The following is a 19,181-nucleotide window of genomic DNA, read 5'->3' as shown; positions in this document are numbered from 1 at the left end:
TGTTAGTCATTGAAAACAGTTCAATAATCCGGATGTTGTGCAGAGTATAGGGCATCAACACATGTCTGTAAAAAACACCGAAATATCAGGTTTGCGATAGTGAAAAGTAAATACTTTGACCCAGTTACCATCACAATTATACATCCAGATAAGTGAACCCCCCTCTATAGCCTGTATTGACCAAGTCCATATTATCATGTGTGACCTTCAGTGGCAGGCCGATAAATGGGCGCAAATTTCAACGAAACACGCATAAGTCTCTCCTTAGCTGAACTGTACACGTGAGGGGTCGTCACGGTGGAAACTAAACACGGGGTCTGAGGGTAAGAGTGTGTTAGTATCTCTGTGGCTCACAGACACAGTAATTACAGAGTGTGTTCACCTGTTTCTACACCTGAGAGCTCAAGACCTGCTCCACCAGGCCAAGGCCGCCGCACCCCTGCCAGTCATGCGTCCAGTTCCAGAGGAGATGGAAGACACAGAGACTAAGTGGGTTACAAGTAAAACCCAGTAAACAGCACTGAGAGCATCAACATGAAAAAATGTTTTCTTTAGGAAATGTTCTCCTTACATGTGCCTGATCAGTGAGTCTATATTACATTACCTGACTGTATAAAACTCATAACAAAAATAATGAAAAAAAAAAATCTTCATTTTTATTCTGTTGTCTCTGTTTATTTTCGGGAATTTTTTTTTTTACCCCAATTTCTGCTTTTTTTCTCTGAAATACTTGAAAAAAATGTTTCATAAAACACGTGGAGAGTATTTTGTCTGAGAAAAACAGCTTCAGTGTTTAATAACTTTGTGAATTTTGTACAGTTATTATTCCTCTTGACATAAAATCCCAACTAGATCTCTAAGTACATCAGACAGTACATATTACATGAGTATATTTTTTCATAATATTGCCCTATTTTGAGGTACTTTGCTTGCTACTTCCTAGCTCTGCTCAACATTTCATTGAAGAAGTGAAATAAAGTGCTGTACATTTTATTCAATAATTATTCACATTATAAGACTATAATATACATGACCAGCCTATCAAATATTGTTGCAGATTTAATTGCTAAAAGTATTTAAATACAGCACCTGTAAAGTCATCCTCAGTTACTTGTTAATTTTATCAACACAATATAAGTAACACAGGACACAATCTATTTTAACACCAAAATAGTTTCATGTACATGTCACACATCAGTGTCCGATGTCGGCCTCTACCAGAGGGTGAACCCGCCCACCTCTAACCCACTGTACGTCAGCCATTAATAAGAACTGACAAGGAATTTTCAGGCCTCTGTCTAAAACTGGGTCCTTTGGGCATGAAAACTTTTTCTAAACTGTGCCCGACTTCCCCATGAGATGTTCTCTGATCACTGCGCGACCCCCTCCTCCCCCCTCTCACCCTGTTATGAATTGCTGATTGAACAGATAGGTCAAACTGCAGAGAAATAGAAACTCCCGACAGAGACAGCAGGAGCAGAAACTAGATTTGCAGGTGAAGTTAACTTTCTTTTATTCAGAGCACAGAACACACCCCTTTACTATAACTGACTGGGTTTCTCTCTTTCAATCCCAACAGCCTTTCCACATCGCTACCGCCTATGTAAACACTTTCTGGTTCTTCCAGTATGCTTCCACCCCCCCACAACCCTACTCGCACTCACTCACAGCTTCTCCTGACAAAACACTGCCTTGGCTACCACACATAAACTGTCTGAAGGTCAAATCAGGTTCCTCCAGATGCAGTAAAGCATGTTGTTGGCTTCCGTTCACCAAACACAGTACGTGCAGGCTGGGGGAACTTGTTTTTGTTATTTTTTCTGGGAGTGAGGTAGTCTTGATTCCAACAGAATCATCAGAGGTCTAACTACCATCAATCATGCTCTGAAAATGCCGCCTACCAGCACTGGGACACATTTCTGGATTGTCTGGCCATCATTACAGCTCAGTGAATCACCTCTTTCTTGGGAAATGTTACTGATGCAGTCGTCACCTCGGCCCTGTAAAAGAAGATAAGACTGACGAGAAGGGGGGGAATGGTTGCTATAGTTTCTATCATGAAGTAAAGGTTATGTTAGAAAAGTACAAATATGTGACTGGTAGAAATATAAAATATACAATATTTATAGGTGAAACTGACAAAAATGACAACCACAACTGTACAAACACACTGGTCTGGCCCAGTGTGTCTGCAGGGAGGATGGTGCTGGGTTGGATGATCCTCCGAAGCTTGGCCACCGCCCACACAGCAGATTGATGGCAGATATAGGTCGTTGTGTTTGTATAGGTGTCGGGGCATGAGTGAGGGAAAGCAGGATGTGGGCGTGTCAGGGTCACGGAGAAAGATCAGACGTCCAGTGAGAATACAGCACTCACACTCACAAGTCTTCATCCAACACTGAGAAAAAATGTTTTCATTGTTTTGCTACATTGAATCATCTCAGTGTGAAAACGAATCTGCTCCCACGCAGCAGGTTTTCTAGCAGATGCTGCAGCTTCTATGTATTTGGGTTCTGGACCTGCTGCAGAAAGGTCTCTCTCTACTGAGTGCTCACGTGCAGTCTGCAGTCTGGTGGCCACAAAGCTCAACGTTGGTCTGATCACACCACAGATGTGCAGTATCTTCCAGCTGATTCAGGCTCCTGACAGACTGTAGCTGAGATGTCAGAGCTGTGACTGTTGATGTCTGCGCTGTCTCTCCACTCAAAGACTCCAGAGACATCACAGATCTCCCACTCAGGTTTTCGAGTCAGTCTCTTCCAGGCTTTATATTTACAGCAGTGCCAAATTCTGTCTTTTTCTTGACGTCCTCACAGTGACAGCTCTCACAGTCTCAAGTTGATGAGATGACAGATTGTAGAGACACTACTTTCATCTCCCGTAAAGCTCTATTCATAGTTCAATATGTCTGGAGTGGTGGTCTGAGGGCCACATTCAGTGCCATTAAATTCTGATAGGAGCTCATACAGTATAAGCATGAAATAAGGCAAAATTAGAGAATGTGGATATGTCAACAATATGTCTCATGTTAATTCTTTAACAGTACTGATGACAGTCTCTTATTTAGTCCAAAGCATTTTATTTTGAAGGGAGCTTTAGGAAAGCTTTCACTCAGAGGAAAACATAGGAGACCAAGTTTAATCATCAACTTAACCCTGTCTACAGTTTACTGTGTGACTGCTGGAAGCCAATCAGACCAGCTGTTACTGTGCTGCCATTGGACGTCCATAGAGGTGCTGGTGAAACGTGGCGGCTGGGAACCTCATTCTGAACACTGACAAATGAAAGGTGCTTTAGAACAGTGAGGCTGCCAGTTTGATCTCATCATTTGATGTTATTCTTAAAAGTTAATGGAAAAAGAGGGTGATGCCTTTTGTTTATAAGACACCATTTTCAAATGACGCCTAATGACTCAGGAGTGGAACATGGATTTCTACTGTGTTTACCGGTTCATGGCCATGCTGACCATGCCAACCCTAACGGCATTCTAGTTATAGCTAATATCATGTGAAAGACCGCTTTGGAAAACACATTCAAGATGAAGAATAATATTTAGAAAATGACTGAAGCTTATTTTAAGAAGTGAGTTGCAGCTCAGTCACCGGTGCCTGAGGACAGTGGAGGGTGCAGCTGTCAGTTCTCACAGGCCATCTAGTGTCCACATGGGACGAGTGCAGTTAGTGACAGTGTCCATGTTTACGTTGGACATAAACAGCGGAGACAGCAGATTAATTATGAGATGCCTTTATTGTACTTTTTGGAATCCAGTGACACCGACACGAGAAAATGGTCCTATCCTTCCCTCCCCCATTTACATACACAACCTGAGAGGGAGGGGCTGCAGGGTGGGATGTACCGTGATCCCGCTTGTAGTCTTAAATTAAACACAGAGATAATAGCGAAGACACATCCAGGTGCATTTCCACAGACACGCACGACATGCATTCAAAAAGGGACTCGGGGGAGAACGCAGTGACTCCTGGTTCACATGTACGCTTTGTCTCAAAGTAAAAGACGACAAAATTAATACCATTTAAAAAAAAACAGTTTGCTGTCTTAATGGCCCACGATCAGTCTATATATTCAGACTCTGTCAATTTTCCACTTACAGGAGAAATCAAAAAGGCAAAGAGACACTACTACTCATACTGGGAAAATGGTTTAAATATGGAAGTGGATGGTTCATATCTTTAATATTTTAGTTTTTTTTTATTGGTTTTTAATTAATGGTATACTTTAATGAGAATACAATTGTCTCACTAAAAATCAGCTCATCTAGGTAAAACTAGGCCTTTTCCACTGACTGTCTCCCTGCTGTATCTAAGTAAAATATATAAAGTCCAGTAAGGGGCTCAGTGGGCCGTTGGTCCAATCAGGAGTGGTTCACTTCAGTCCTCCTCGCTGCCACTGGCCGAACGCTCCTGAAAAACACCACAGCAGATTTATGTTTGTTAGTGTCAAATCCTCCAGGTGAATGTGAAATTAAAACTTTGACTTCTGAAGTGAAAATGTAATCAAGATGAAGGCACTGACTATTATCATTATATCATGGATTATTTTCTCAATGAATCATCAGGTCTATAAAGTGAGTTACATTTTCCATTTTCCATTTTCTTTCACAGCTCAAAACTCTGAGACACTGGCAATGTGTTTTTTGTCTAGAAAAATGACTTAAAAAATTAACTGGCAAAAAAAATACAGACACAACCAAATCAAATCCAATCAGGCTGAACATTGTAATATTCATTTTGGAAAAAAAAGACACAGGAGGCTGATTTCGTTTTCATTGTCAACTGACTTGTTATCGTTTAAATTAACCTAATTATAATGTGTGTTAATTTCCTATTTCTTATTTTGTCTGACCCAAAAGTTCAAAACAGGGAGATTTAATTTGCCAAAACTGTTATCAGCCTGAGGCCATTAATCATTTATCAACATTGCTGATGCACTAAATGATAAATAAACTAATTGTGTAACTCTTCAATTAGATTCTCACTCATTGTTCTTAACAAATTCTACTGAAATGGACTAAAGGTGATGATTTTAGTGACAGAACTTTAGTAAAGGGACAGTCTCCACAGTAATGTTGGATCTTTGTTGTGTTAGTGAACGTCTCTCACCTCTTCCTGTTCCTCCTCACTGTCGTCGTCGCTCACCACGGGTTTAGCTCTGGCGACGCGGCCTCTCCGTCGTTGCCCTTTTCCTCCTCGATCCCCCTTTTCTTTCCGGCTCAGCTTAATCTTCACCTTCACTGAACGGGCTGCAGGAAACACAGGACATAAAACGTTAGCGTCGGCTCCTGTCGGTGTTGCACAAGCTTCGGTCCTGAGAGTTAGACCACTGATACTCACATTCAGACTCGGAGCCTTCGTCTATCTCCTCCTCCTCTTCCTCACTCTCCTCTCCTTCGCTCTCGTCCTCCTTCTCGATCTTCTGCCTCACGCTGGTGAAGACGGACTGCAGGACGATGGAGTCCTCGTAGATCTAACAACAGAGAGACCGAGTTAGGGAGTTCTCACTGACTTCCTGTAAATGATGGTGAATGTGAGATGAAGTTGTGAGAGTGCTGAAGGCTGAACTCACCAGAGACCCCTCCAGGTTGAAAGTCTGGGCATTTTGACACAGCAGCATCACATCTTTCTCCAGGTCGTTCAGACTGCGGTACTTATGGCTCCGGATCCTCTCCTGGTGGACGGAGGCAACAAGCGGAAGCAGCAGTGAAACACACAGTGGAGAAAAAGATAAAAGCATAAAAGAACAAGTGGACAGTTGTCTCTCTCTTCACCACACCTTGATTTTCCTGAAGTCCACAGGTTTGCGGATGAGCTCGTAGTATTCTGGCAGCTCTTTGCGAGACGGCAGCTGGATGAAGACTTCGCTCAGCTGTCGCCCGTTACTGCGGAGAGAAGCAAACGGTGGTCTCAGTATACATCACTGTTGAGTCAATACCCTTAACTTAGCACTCAAAAGATCAAAGATGTAGTAACACCCATCAGCTCTGCTAACAGTCTGTCTCCAGTGATGCAGTGATGTTCTCACCCGTCCTTATATTTGATGACGGCATCAACGGTCTTCTTCATCTTCTTTGTGAGGGACGCGGGGTTGGGGGACAGTTTCTCAGCAGGTGGGCGGCCGCGTTTCTTTGCTTTCTTCACCTCCTCGTCCTTGTCCCGCCCCCGACCGCTGCTGGAGCTGGGTGTGGCCGGGCCACCGTCATGGTCGCGGTCTCTCTTGCGCTTTCTGGTGGTCTTTTTATGACGCACTTCCTCCTCGATGTCCTCTAGGTTTCCCTCTTCAATGGCCTGTGGTGAGGAGGAACCAGGTCAAAACTATTGATAGTTACTGTGGTCTTAAGGGATAGTTCAATATAATAATCCCTATAGTTTTAGGAGGAGGTTTGTTACCTTTATTTATCGGTGCAAGCTATTTTTAGAGCGGCAAAGCAGAGCTGCGAGCTGCTCAGAGCTACGCTACGGAGGCTCATGGGATTTCTTGGTTTCCCTCATCAAACTCATCAAATACACAATCCAACAACTCCAAAATGCTCTGGTGGACAAGTTGCGACCTGCACATTCACCACGCTATGAGATAATAACGGAACGTTACGAGACAGAGTTGTTTTCCAAAATCCCATTAGCCTCTGTAGCGTAGCTCTGAGCAGCTCACGGCTCTGCTCCCTCGCTCTAAAAATAGCTTGCACCGACAATTAAAGGTAACGAACCTAATCCTAAAACTATAGGGATTATGGCAATGGGCCAATTTGCCAAAATGTTGAACTATCCCTTTAAACACTGTTTCCCTCTCAGATAAAAAAAATTATAAACAGAAAAACATCTCACCTTGAGCCACTGTTTCTCAGTGAGTGAGTCACTGTAGTCGACCTCCTTCCGCTGGCGGGACCCTCTGCCAAACATCTTCTCCTCCTCTTCCTCACAAGTTAGCCTCTCGACCTCAGCGTCGTCTTTCAAAATCCAGGCTGGCATATCGTCCTCCTCCATCAGACGAGGTTTCCTCTTAGGGTTGCGGGCTTCCTCACGGCGTCTGTCTAGATCCATGCGCTGGAATAATACAATAGAACACAGCAGAAAGTTAGTGGATTCAGACTGTAAGATTACAAATGATCCAATAACTGCAAAGGAAATGAGACTAACCATGAACTGCTCAAACTCCTCTTCACTTCTGGCAATCATCTGGTTGACAGTCTCGTCATCGGGCACTTCGTCCTCCTCCTGCGGACAAATGAAAAGAGTGTGAATGAGAAGAGGCTAACAGCAGATTTATGTGGCACCTCAGAGCCAAGTCTCTGACCTAATGAGTCATTTATACAAAAGAATAGGGATGCACCGAAAATTCGGCCACTGAAAATTTTCGGCCCGAAAATGACCCGAAAGTGCATTTTCGGTTTTCGGCCGAAAGACATAAATCACCGAAACAACACGGCCGAATTGTGATGACGTGAGCAGACGTGATCTCGGGAAACGGGATAAGAGCCAGCATGTTTTATTCCCACATCCAAGGTGGCGCCGTCTTATAGTGTTCCTTCCTCCTCATGTTCTTACACTAGATAACTTGTTCTTCTTATCACCAATCAAGGCTGCTCTCTCTCTGACAGCTGATTTTTAAATACCATGAATGGAAAGCATAAGAAACGTCCAGATCTGGATGTTTCTTATGCTTTCCATTCATATTGCTGTTATTTCAAGCAAAAAATAAAAATATGCGATTAATTGCGATTAATCACGATTAACTCAGGAAATTTTGAGAGTGATCGCGATTAAACATTTTAATCGTTTGACAGCCCTACACATCGTAGCCATAAATGCTATGGTTCTAATATTTGACATAATAATTTCTTTCAGTGTTTCGGTTTTCGGCCTTGGTTTCCTCATTTTCGGTTTTCGGTTTCGGCAAAGAATTTTCATTTCGGTGCATCCCTACAAAAGAATATATGGACTTCATATGAGCATTCACATCACTTAGCTCTTTACAGCTTACAACATTCATCTGTTTAACTCATCACCAGAAATGCATTTAAACCCAAGACAAAAAATCTAAAAGCAAGGGATTTTTGAAAAAAGCTATCAGCAGAAAAAGGAGAAAAAAAAGGGGGAATATAAGGGAGAACCATTTGTATTAGTATAAGAGATAAAGTGTCATATTAACCATTAAAGGTTTGTGCAGAAGCAGAAATACATAAGGGAGAAAGGGAGAAGTCTGGATTGATGAAAGCTCAAATCCTGAGAAACAGGGAAGTAAGGAAAAGAGACAGAGGAGGAGAAAAAAAGGAGAGAATGAAGAGGTAAGGCAGCGCATAGGCGGATGTGGGTGGGTGGGCGATGTTGGAACAGGTTCAGATCACACCCACCCACGCCCCCCTAGAGCGGCAGCCTCCTCGAGCCCCGACCTCGTCCTGTTCCTCGTGCTCCAGAATGGCCTGTAAGAAGGCCCGACGTTCAAAGCCTGAGGACTTCTGGTCGAACATGCCGGCCTGGATGACCTTCTGGTCCACGTTCAGTTTGTACTTGGCCGCGGCCAGGATCTTCTCCTCCACGCTGTTGACGGTGCACAGGCGGAGCACGCGCACCTCGTTCTGCTGACCGATACGGTGGGCTCTGTCCTGGGCCTGCAAGTCCTGGAGGAGGAAACACATGAGATCAGTTTAGGTGGAGAGATTGTGTATGTGGTGATGTATAGAAACTACATTTATTAGTTGTTGGTTGGATTTTACATTCAATTAGTCCTTTGCTGTAATAACTGACACCTGTAGTAATCCTGAGATATATTTGCTGTAAAGTACCTGATGTGGATTCCAGTCACTGTCAAATATGATGACAGTGTCAGCGGACTGCAGGTTGAGGCCCAGGCCTCCTGCCCTGGTACTGAGCAGGAACACAAAGTACTCAGACGCCGGGTCATTGAAGGTCTTCAGCAGCATGCCACGGTCCTCTGCCTTGGTGGTTCCTGATGGAGGGGAGGAGATTAAAGTGTTAAAAAAAAGTTGTTCCATATGATCAGAAATAGTCAAAATAGTTTCTTTTCATGTCGGGAAATTGTGTAAAAAAAAAAATTGTGAGAGGATTTGTAAGAGAAAGGCCTCTCACCGTCCAGACGCAGGTACTTGAAGCTGCGGTATGCAAAGTAGTCCTCCATGATAGTCATGAGTGTGGTCATTTGACAGAAGAGCAGCACTTTGTGGCCGGTGGCCCTCAGCTTGGGCAGGATACGATCTAGCAGCTCAAACTTCCCAGAGGAGCGGTACAGGTCGGGGCTGGACACACAGAGGGAGTCGGAGTCAGTAACACATCGCAGCTGCACAGGACACACATGAGCCGTACAAACATGGGTTCAAACTTTACGTACCCACTCACGATTCCACCAGAATAACCGAGATGCTCAGAGAAAGATTCCTGTAAGACAAAAAAAAAAAGTTAATCAATTTTGCTCTGAATTCTGCATTAATTTTCAGTTCGTAAACACTAGGTGTGTGTCTGGTACCTCAATGTGCTGGAACATGTAGGGGTGGTTGCAAATCTTTCGCAGTTGCATGATAGTGTTCATCAGGGTCTTCGTGCCTCCTTTACCCTGGAAGATGTAGAAGGAAAACAGCACAAGAGAAAATACACCTGTTAGTTTACACTTGTTTTTGAGCTGTAAAATAACAATCACTGTACCGGACCTCACATGTCCACAAACTAAAGCTTCGCTCAAGAAATTCAAAGATGCCATCTTGTCCTCCGTACCTTCTTGTCTTTTTCTGAGCCATCTGTGAGCAGGACTCCCTTGGCCTGCATGTGCCTGTACAGAACTCTCTGCAGGGCCGACATGTCGCACTTGATCACATACTCCACCTACAAAACAACAAATAGGAAAAAAAAACACCAGGTTACATACATATAATATACATGACATCGTCTGTTGTTGTTTTTAAACTACATCTATGTTAAGGACTCATTTGTCACAGTCAAATTTGTTTTTGATAGATTGCTCAGTGAAAAACAAATACAAATTTAAGAACGCCACGGACGATTAAGTTGTATGATTTTTTTTTTTTTACAATTTCTAGAGTATACTTTTTTTTACAATTAACAACTGTAAGTAAATCATAAGAATCACTAACTCAATTAAGAGGAGAAAGTTTAAAAAATGTGATTGCAATCTGACCTTCTCTGGCAGCTGAGCCTCCACTTCTTTCTTGAGTCTGCGCAGTAAGAAAGGTCGCAGCACCTTGTGTAAACGTCGAATGATCAGGATGGTCTCTTCTTCATTCAGGTCGACCTGGAGCAAGAAGATTAAAAAAGACACGAGGATGAGATCAACATCTCATTTTATAGCAGCTCGTGTTACGCGGATATCTATTCGAGAATACACTTAAAGTCTGTCACCTTTTCTCCCGTCATTGCGAAGGGGGCGTTGAACCACTGCTCGAAGGTGGTGCAGCTCTTGAAGATAGTGGGCAGGAGGAAGTTGAGCAGGGCCCAGAGCTCGGGCAGCTTGTTCTGCAGCGGAGTGCCTGTGAGCAGCACACGCCGTGGGGCCAGGTAGTGCGTGTTCAAGACCTGGGTCAGCTTACAGTGGTGGTTCTTCATGCGGTGACCCTCGTCCACGATCATGTACTTCCAGCGGAGCTTTGGGACAAATTAGAAAGAGAAATGTCACGACAAAACACACCAATGCATGAATTCATGTATTTTGTAATGAACCTGAGAACCACACCTGGAGACGTCTCCTTACCTTTGCTAGCACTTGTTTATCTTTGATAATGTACTCGTATGTGGTGAGCAGCACGTTGAACTTGCCGCTACGCAAAATGGGAACGAATGCACGACGAGCAGCTGGAGACCCCTGGAAGTTAACCGCATTGGTTCAATTTAGTTTCAACGACAGCGGTGTATAATAATATACTATATTGTTTAGGAATGACTTGACAAAAAGAAACAGAATGTCTACTGACCTTGTAGGAGACCTTCACGACAGATGGCGCCCACTTATCAAACTCATAGACCCAGTTTGATAGAGTTCTGAAAACAAAAACAACTTTGGTTGAGAATTTTGTTGCTAAGAATTTCTCTCTGTTTTCATAGTGGAACCCAAAGGAAGTGAGGAAGATGCGCTGGGACTCACGAGAGAGGTACGATGATGAGGAAGGGCCCGTTGAGGCGCTTTAACTCCATGAGGTAAGTGATGAGGGCGATGGTCTGGATGGTTTTTCCTAGACCCATCTCATCGGCCAAGATGCCATTCAAGTTGTTGTTGTAAAGTGACACCAGCCACTCCAGACCTTTGATCTGCGCAGAGAAGAGTCACAGCTTCAGTTCACTAAAGATCACTGAACCATGCGACCCTAGTTACTCATAAAAAAACTCACAAAGTTACACTACTCTTGTCGGCAGGTTTCACATGTGTACCTGGTATTGCTTGAGCTGCCCGTTGACCAGCAGTGTGGACTGTTTGTCCACCTTCTCGGTGACAGCGTGAGCCACAGCGTAGTAGGACTGCAGGCCTCGGTTGAAAGCTGCATTACCGTACTCATCGTCTACGTCCTGCTTAGCATGTCTGGTGAAGGGACAGATAAAAATACAGCGAGGTTTAGTGTGGATGAAAACCAACTAAGACATGGAGAGGGAACATAAAGGTAAAAACGACTTCCCTAACTGTATCTCTGTGTGACTACATCACTGCCCCCGTATCAACTTTTATACTTGACATTGCACGAAAAGAGCCGACAACACCGGGTTCTTACTCGATGATGTGCGCGACATCTACTTCAGATACTTCTTCGCTGTCGGGGTCAGGAATCTTCTTCTTCTCCTCTGTTACAGCTGAAGAGGGATGCGGCTGCTCATCATCCTCCTCCTGATAAAAAAAAAAAGGGAGGTGGTGAGACAGTGCATCAACACAATTACAGAGAACAATTTGTGTTGATGTGGAGGTCACTGTGTTTGGTACCTCCTCATCCTCTTCTTCTGAGCCGCTGTCCTCGCTGTCAGAACGTGGTGCTACTTCATATCTGCAGAGGGACAAAATGTTTTTGACAGAGTTAGAAACATTTACAGAGAGTTAAGGGCTCAATCTTTTGAAGGACAATCACTATCTGTTGCAACATGACTTTGATTTAAATCCGTGCAACTCTCAGCTCTACTCTCAGTGTGCTACATCCACTGTCATGGACGTGGGACTTCAATTGTGTCACTTCCTCCTGTCGAACGCCGTGTATAGGCAGACGTGATGCTCACCCTGGGTTCATTTCGAGCCAGGCCTCCAGCTGTCCAGCCTTAGGCGCCTCAACCCCGGTCAGGATCTTTCCACTGTCCACATGGATGACCTTCACCAGCAGGTCACTCATCTGACTGGTCTCATCTAAAGGCTGTGAGCGGAAATGAGAAAAATATAATTAAACTAAACAAACACAAACTCCTGTACATTAAAAGAGGAACACTCTCACACCTTTATTTGAATGAAATGTCATGAATTATAATCTTAAACTCACCTCTCCATCAGGTCCCAGAGCAGCAGCACCACCCTCAGCAGGCTCTGGCTTCTGAAAACATGACAATATTAAAAATTTAGGTAAAAAACAAATGCAAGTAGTATGTGCTAAAAGACACAGGAATGATCGATTCTACGCATTTACCTTCTTTTTCTTCTTCTTTTTCTTCTCTTTGAGAGCTTGTGCGGCCTTGTGGGCACGCACCAGCTCAGTGAGGTTGGCCACGTACTCGTCTGTCTGTTGCAGCAGGTAGGCCAGACGCTTGTCTTTCTTCTGGTCGATAAGTTTACGATAGCCCTCTTCATCTTCAGCCTGGAACAGTAATCACAGAGAGGTCGGATGCTGGAGCTGGACTAATAAAACAACTAAAAAACTAGAAAACATCGTCCGATACTGTATTCAGGCAACTCCACGATAGATTTGAGTCTCACCATCAGCCTCCGCATTCTCTCCTTTTCAATGCGCTCGTTCTCTTTCTTCTGCTCACGCTCAGTGTTGGCATGGTAGGTGGCGACAGCTTTGGTGGCTTTCTGAATCTTCGCTGTGATGGAGCGGTGGTACTCCTTAAAGTCCTTGGCGTGCTGCAGGATGCTGTTGAGGTATTCCTGTCGACAGAAGATGACACAAATACACCACTGTTATTGAAGCAAGAAAGTAAAGTGAACTGTATTTAAACTCTTTATTCTCTCTGTTAAAGAGCAGTAATCTCTTTGTTTTGCTGCCTGAAGTAGAATGACTCTTTTTTAGAACCAATCATCAAGTCAAAACAAATAAGAAACACTCTATTCATTCAGTTCAATAAACAAATAAACACATAAAATCCATCTGAATTCCTGCTATAAACCCTTTAGTCCTCCCCCCTCAGTCCTTTTAGCCCCCATGTACCTGGTGTTTCTGACGACGTTTCCGCTCCTGTTCGATCTTCTGCTGTTTCTCAAGCTTCTCTGTGATGCGGGCTTCACGTAGAGACTGACGTTTGCTGCGCTTGTAGGCCTTGGCGTTAAGCGCCGTTTCCAAAGCTGTGTCACGCCGCATGCAAACCACCACCTCTTGACGCAGCTGCAGGCACAAAAACAAAACAAAACACAAAACATTATTTTGTGGTCCACTAAATGGGAAGCTTAAGTAATGTCGGTGTCACATTGACAGTGGAGATGATGTTGTTAAATACGCACAGGCCAGGTAAATGCTATGACTGTCTGTACTTTTTTACAAATTTACCTGTCTCTGGAAGTTGAGCAGCCTCAGGGCCTTGAGCTCGATGTTGGCCTTGGTGCGCAGGTCACCAGCTAGAGAGCCAGGCAGATTCTCCAACTCCTGGATGCGGTGAGCAATACGGGCCTGCAACCTGAAGAAATATTTAGAGAAAATTTTTATAATGACCAAAAACTCACAATCAAACATTATTTCCCCCATTCTCGCTGATTCTCAAGAATCCAAAGATACTTATGGTAGTAAAAGAACTACATGTCATATGTTGGGTATGATATTCCTATGGTCCAAACCTTGTGTGTAAATAACCGTGCTACATCATCTTTCTTAGGAAGTAACCCAGACACGGAGTCTTTGATCTGTTCAGTTCATAGGATGTATATGTGATGATGTTATGGATTGGCATCATTCCCTACAGCTGCTCGTCAGACATAGCTGTTATGTAAGTAAGGTTTATTTATATAGCACTTTTCACAGATAAAAATCACAAAGTGCTTAACAATTAAATAAAATACAACAGTAAAAACATAAAAATACAATGAATAAAACAATTTAAGACATTAACTAAAAGCCTGCTTAAATAAAAAAGTTTTCAGCTGTTTCCTACTGTACTGTAACTGGTAGAACTAGTTTATAAGCTTCCTTTCATTTGTTGCAGTACATTCCTGTGTGTAGCTGCACAGTCTCCAAACTCATTTCTCACATTCGGTCAACAATATGTTTGGGAATCAAGAGATGGCACCGGCCCCCGGTCTGTTCAGAGGCTCAAGATGTTCAACTACTTTTTCAAAGGACTCCATATGAATCATGAAGTGTGATCATTTTAAACTCAAGCTCAAACTGCTTTGAGAGATCACACATGTGAATGTGAATGATCAGAGATGATAATTTTAAATGACATGACTGTGATTAATGTTGTTTTCTATGTGCTCTCCTGTTGAACTATACATATTTGTATAAACACATATCTAAAGGCCTAACGAGTTTAGACTATCAATGCTCTGGGGTCAATGCTACATGTAAATGCTGTATGTGAACACAAGGACTGAAAACAAAAAATAAATTAAATACTAACATAACAGGGGTTCATCCACATAAAGTTTTAAAAAGACATAGTGAAAATTTCAATTCACCTGTATTCTCTCTCCTGGAGGATCTCCACTGGGTCCAGCCCGCGGGGTTTCTGAATGGGGGTTATGCGGTTCTGTTTCTGGTGCAGCATCATGGGTGGAGGCTGGGCGGGCTGTCCCGGGGACTGTGTCTGAGGGGGCATTACTGGGGAGGCGGCGGGGGGCACGGAGGGAGGAGCAGGGGAGGGTCTGCCGGTGGGCTGAGGTGGGATCAGCTTCTGGGGAGGGTTGGATGGAGCAGCAGCGTTCACCATTGGTCCTGGGGACGTGAAATTAGAAGAGATCAGTTTTACTGCATGTGCACAGAAGACACACAGTGCTGCTGCCTGAGGGGCATTTTAAGAACCACCATTACCTTCTGGCCATTGTTTAGGGGGTCCATTGGTAGGCTGGCCTTGCATACCTGGGGGCACACCTGCAGGTCCAGGAGGTGCCATATTAGGGCCAACCATACCTGGAACATTAATACAACCGAATTAATTAACAATCAGTATCATTTTTCCTGTAGTTTGTAAATGTCTGGCGAGCTGAAAACAATAATCCTTTTCAGCCACCAGGGGTCTCTGTTGAGCCAATATGCTGTTTTCATTGTTTCAAGCTCGAGTAGTATAATTATTTTGAGGTGCAAATGATCAAAGTAAAGTAGGCGGGCATCCCTTAACTCACCGTGTGGTCTGTTGTAGTTGGCCTGAGCAGGTCCCGGCCCAGCCCCGGGTCCCCCTCCTGGTCCTGTAGAGGGTGGCATGTTGGGCATGGGCTGTTGCTGCATCCCTGGCATGGGCCTCTTCCCCTGCACGGCCATCTGCAGGTGATCCGGGAGGGGCTGACTGCGTGCCAGCATCTTGTACGCCATAATCTGGGCCCTGAGTTGGTGCAGCTGGTTCTGGTTAAAAGGGGTGGGTCCACCTGCACCACCAGGTCCACCCCCTGCGCCGCCTGGCCCTCCCGGACCCTGGGGACCACCGCGGTTAGGCTGACCCATACCCTGGCTCGGGTCGCCGCCACCCTCCATAGGGCCAGCACCAGGACCAGGAGGTCCTCCAGGCATCATGGGGCCGGAGGGGGGGCCATTGGCTGGGACAGGACTGGGCGCGTGCTCTGAGCCACCTAATGGCGAGGGGTAACCTGAGGAACACAGAACAGATGCATGAAGGGTATGCTAAATAAAAAAATAAAAAAATTACACATTGCTGTGAATTAATTTTTTTTTTTTTTTTTTTACATCTAAGCCAGATTTACTCACATTCATATTTGAGACACTAAAAACTATGACCTAATTTAATCTACAAGTCCAAACACAATGACACAAAATGTCACAATGTGGTTATACGATCTCCGTGTTCTAACGCTGCCGTGCTCTGACAGTGTCGGTTTGTAGGTACAGCTGTCTCTGTTGTTGTTTGGGAGGGAAAACCCCTCAGCCCCGCCCCCTTTGTCAGCCTGCCCACAGGCAGTAACACAAGAAGAGGAACCGGACGGATGAGTTCCCACACACACACCCAGCCTGAACTTCGTTCCTCATACACGTCTATGCAACAGAAATCAGCCTGTCCTTTATGGAGCTCCTCTGGTTCAAAAGATGCTCCTTAATTCAGTATTTCTTGATTAATTGTCAGTTGATATGTGAGCGCGTTATTTTATCTGAGGATTCGCACTGGCAAACTAACACGAAAATATTTACATGAGAAATTACAGTGTTTATTTATATATGTTTTATCGGTTCAACGAGAACTCACAACATAGAGAATGTAAAATACAACACTGTGTCGTGTGTTACCTTGGGAATGTTGGTCCATGGGGCTTGGAGGGGGTCCCATACCACTGTGCCCCCCTGGTCTCATACCCATGCCCTTCATCTGCCCATAGCGAGGGTCGTCAGGCATTCCTTTCTCATGCATGGCTTCCATGGGCTGATGAAAAGACGAAGAGAAATCATGAATAAAACAAAGATTGTTTCCATTTTGTTTCAGACATTTGACTCAAACCTACACTTTGTAAGTCTAATGTATGAACTGAGTCCAAACATGTCAACTCTGAAAGTTAAATTGACACAGCAACAAAAGTTACAACCTTAAGTACAGATAATAACGATTATTAGCAAACAAGTTACTGTGTCTTCAATATCACAATAAAACATGCAACACTGCTAAATTGCTGAGAGGGAACTCAATTAACTGAGGCAGGGTAAACAAAGAAATAAAAAGTTTGTACTTTGTGCATCTGGTGCATGTTGTCCTGAGGATATCCTGAGGGTCCCTGTGGAGGGTGGGGGTGTCCGGAGCCAGGAGGCCCCGGGCTGGGCCCCATCATGCTGTGGGCCGAGCCTGGTGAGGGACCGGGGCTCGGACCCATCATGCCTCCTGGAGATGGCCCTGGGCCTGGGGAGGGTCCAGGCCGAGGTGTCCCTCCCATGGGGGGGTCCGGAGTGGACATCTCTCAGGGGGAAACTGGGAATGTGTGGCAGCAGCAAGGACCCTGTGCAGTGAGAGGGAAAATGGGAATTTAGGAGGCGATCAGAATATTTGTTTGACCAGACAAGTGTGTGTTTATAAATTTGCTTTCAAAACATTTCTCTGGCGTCTTAAGAAGTCTAAACAACTCAGTCAATTTGTTTGTTTTAAGATAACAAAATAAAGAAAGGCATGTTGACTCATAGCATGATTCTTTAAGCAGAAAATCACAAGATAAGAGTGGATGTGATCTGCTGAGGCCTGGATCTAGTTTACTACAATAAAAGTTTTACTTTTCATCCCTAAATAACATCCATTATTTTTTGACTAATCATTTTACAACAGAGGGCTCCGTCTAATTTATCAAACTCACAACGATGCCTTCTTTTTGCCAAAAGCAAAAATATATTTCAAAAATAAGTCAGGAAGCAAATTGGCACATTACATGGCTAGAAACAAAAATAGGTTGGTCAACCTTTTTCGCCTGATATCTGATTTAAAGCTTCTTCAGTTATCAAAATTGTTTCAGATTTATAATAAAAACACTAAAAACTTGCTGTGCACTCAACAGTTGGGTGTGTAACGCTCAGATTATTCTGGGAAAGTGATGCTGCTGTTGTGTTTTTTTTTATACAGTGTTTGTTGCTTTACATTGTACAAACCACACACACCAAATGCCAGTGCAAATTACGACGGACACCTTTATACAACTAATACAACAACAACTAATCATATCCCAACTGATGAACAGATATGAGAAAAATGTTCATATGTGATTTAAAGTGTAAAAAACCTTGAGTCTGTGTTGGTTCAGATTGTAACAGATAACGTGAGGACGACTATTATCAACACTGATGTTGACTTTTATCATGAGTGAGTCACTTGGCGGTGTAACGGTTCTACCAGATGTAAACACACACTGGGTCAACTAACCTGTCACTGCACGGGTCACACTATGGGTAACAAAAAACACCTTGGTAGATGGAGCTCATCTGATCAGGTTACAACCTGGGCTAACATGTAACAAGTGAGGACACCGATGGGAAAACAGCTGCTCAATGTTTTTAAAAAAAAACTTTGTGTCACTTTTGTTTTCTGTATGTTTACATTTACAAACAAATAACAGTTGGGTTAGCTATTATTAGCATTCCTAGCTTTGCTACGGTTAGCTAGGCCTAGCCGGGTTTTACAGTTTACGTTACATTGCGTCAATTAATACAAAATATTTAAACTTCCCGTCGCTCACAAATAACTCAAGTTTGCGGCTCTTTGCCCGGACGAATGGCTCTGCCGTAAAATGTATCTAAATTTAAAGTAAAACTACAGAGAGCAGCAGCATTGGACTCCGTCTACTCCGCTCGGTAAAAGCCTTCAACAACATAAGCTGGCTGCGGACGGGAGCTAGCGTGCTAACGAGCTAGTCGGGTTAGCCTAGCCGGCCATGCTCTCCCAGGCCAATTAGGGAGAAAATTTGTTTGTTTGGAGAGATGTTTATCCAGATGCGCCGGTGAGAGCATCCTCCGTCGCTGGAGCTGATTGATCCATCGCGCCTCCCGTACCCCTGGCTCGGTGCTCCGCTCTAAGTTCATTTCCAAAAACAATTTTCATTCATTGCACAGTGTCGCGCCACAGCAGCGGCACTGTAATGTCGGTCTCATCCTTTTCTCAAACAAAAACCACCCCGTAAAAAAGCTCGTTTCTCTTCGAACAGCGGCGTAAAACACAGAGAAAGTCCCATAATACGGTAACAAAATGATACTGGACTTACACAAGTGGCGAAAGGTGATGTTTGAGTCCTCGCCGGTTACAACGTCTCTTGGTTTTTTCCTCCTAGCCAGAAACAAAGACCGACCTACCCAGTTGGTTTTTTTCCTTCACCCCCCTCTCTCGGCAGATTGTATC

At 44.0% G+C, this 19,181-nt stretch overlaps 1 protein-coding gene across 4 annotated transcripts; it reads right to left on the bottom strand.

Annotated features, from left to right (window-relative positions):
• Positions 1-3,728: 3,728 nt before the first annotated feature.
• smarca4a (SWI/SNF related BAF chromatin remodeling complex subunit ATPase 4a) lies at positions 3,729-19,155 on the bottom strand. Of its 4 annotated transcripts, none has more exons than XM_085784958.1 (34): positions 19,048-19,155; positions 17,041-17,304; positions 16,607-16,739; positions 15,496-15,954; positions 15,185-15,283; positions 14,833-15,088; positions 13,709-13,835; positions 13,373-13,546; positions 12,919-13,092; positions 12,632-12,799; positions 12,488-12,538; positions 12,234-12,364; positions 11,947-12,007; positions 11,741-11,853; positions 11,406-11,553; positions 11,122-11,285; positions 10,952-11,018; positions 10,732-10,842; positions 10,383-10,625; positions 10,162-10,275; positions 9,741-9,848; positions 9,496-9,582; positions 9,361-9,407; positions 9,102-9,268; positions 8,798-8,961; positions 8,366-8,632; positions 7,152-7,229; positions 6,840-7,058; positions 6,040-6,302; positions 5,791-5,896; positions 5,584-5,685; positions 5,352-5,484; positions 5,121-5,260; positions 3,729-4,421 (listed from the first exon to the last, which is right to left on the bottom strand). In XM_085784958.1, the coding sequence occupies exons 2-34, from the start codon at positions 17,260-17,262 to the stop codon at positions 4,389-4,391; spliced, it is 4,929 nt and encodes a 1,642-aa protein (XP_085641084.1). In that variant the 5' UTR covers positions 17,263-17,304; positions 19,048-19,155; the 3' UTR covers positions 3,729-4,388. The 4 variants fall into 4 exon arrangements, with proteins under 4 accessions (XP_085641084.1, XP_085641086.1, XP_085641085.1 ...); XM_085784960.1 differs by having other exon boundaries at positions 8,405-8,632; XM_085784959.1 differs by having other exon boundaries at positions 11,741-11,850.
• Between the last annotated feature and the right edge of the window lie 26 nt (positions 19,156-19,181).

Source organism: Trachurus japonicus, chromosome 8, assembly GCF_045865225.1.
Source record: "Trachurus japonicus isolate A0001 chromosome 8, Traja_1.0".
NCBI lineage: Eukaryota > Metazoa > Chordata > Actinopteri > Carangiformes > Carangidae > Trachurus > Trachurus japonicus.
The sequence above is the reverse complement of the archived record's forward strand: the minus strand, read 5'-3'. Positions and strand labels throughout refer to the sequence as shown.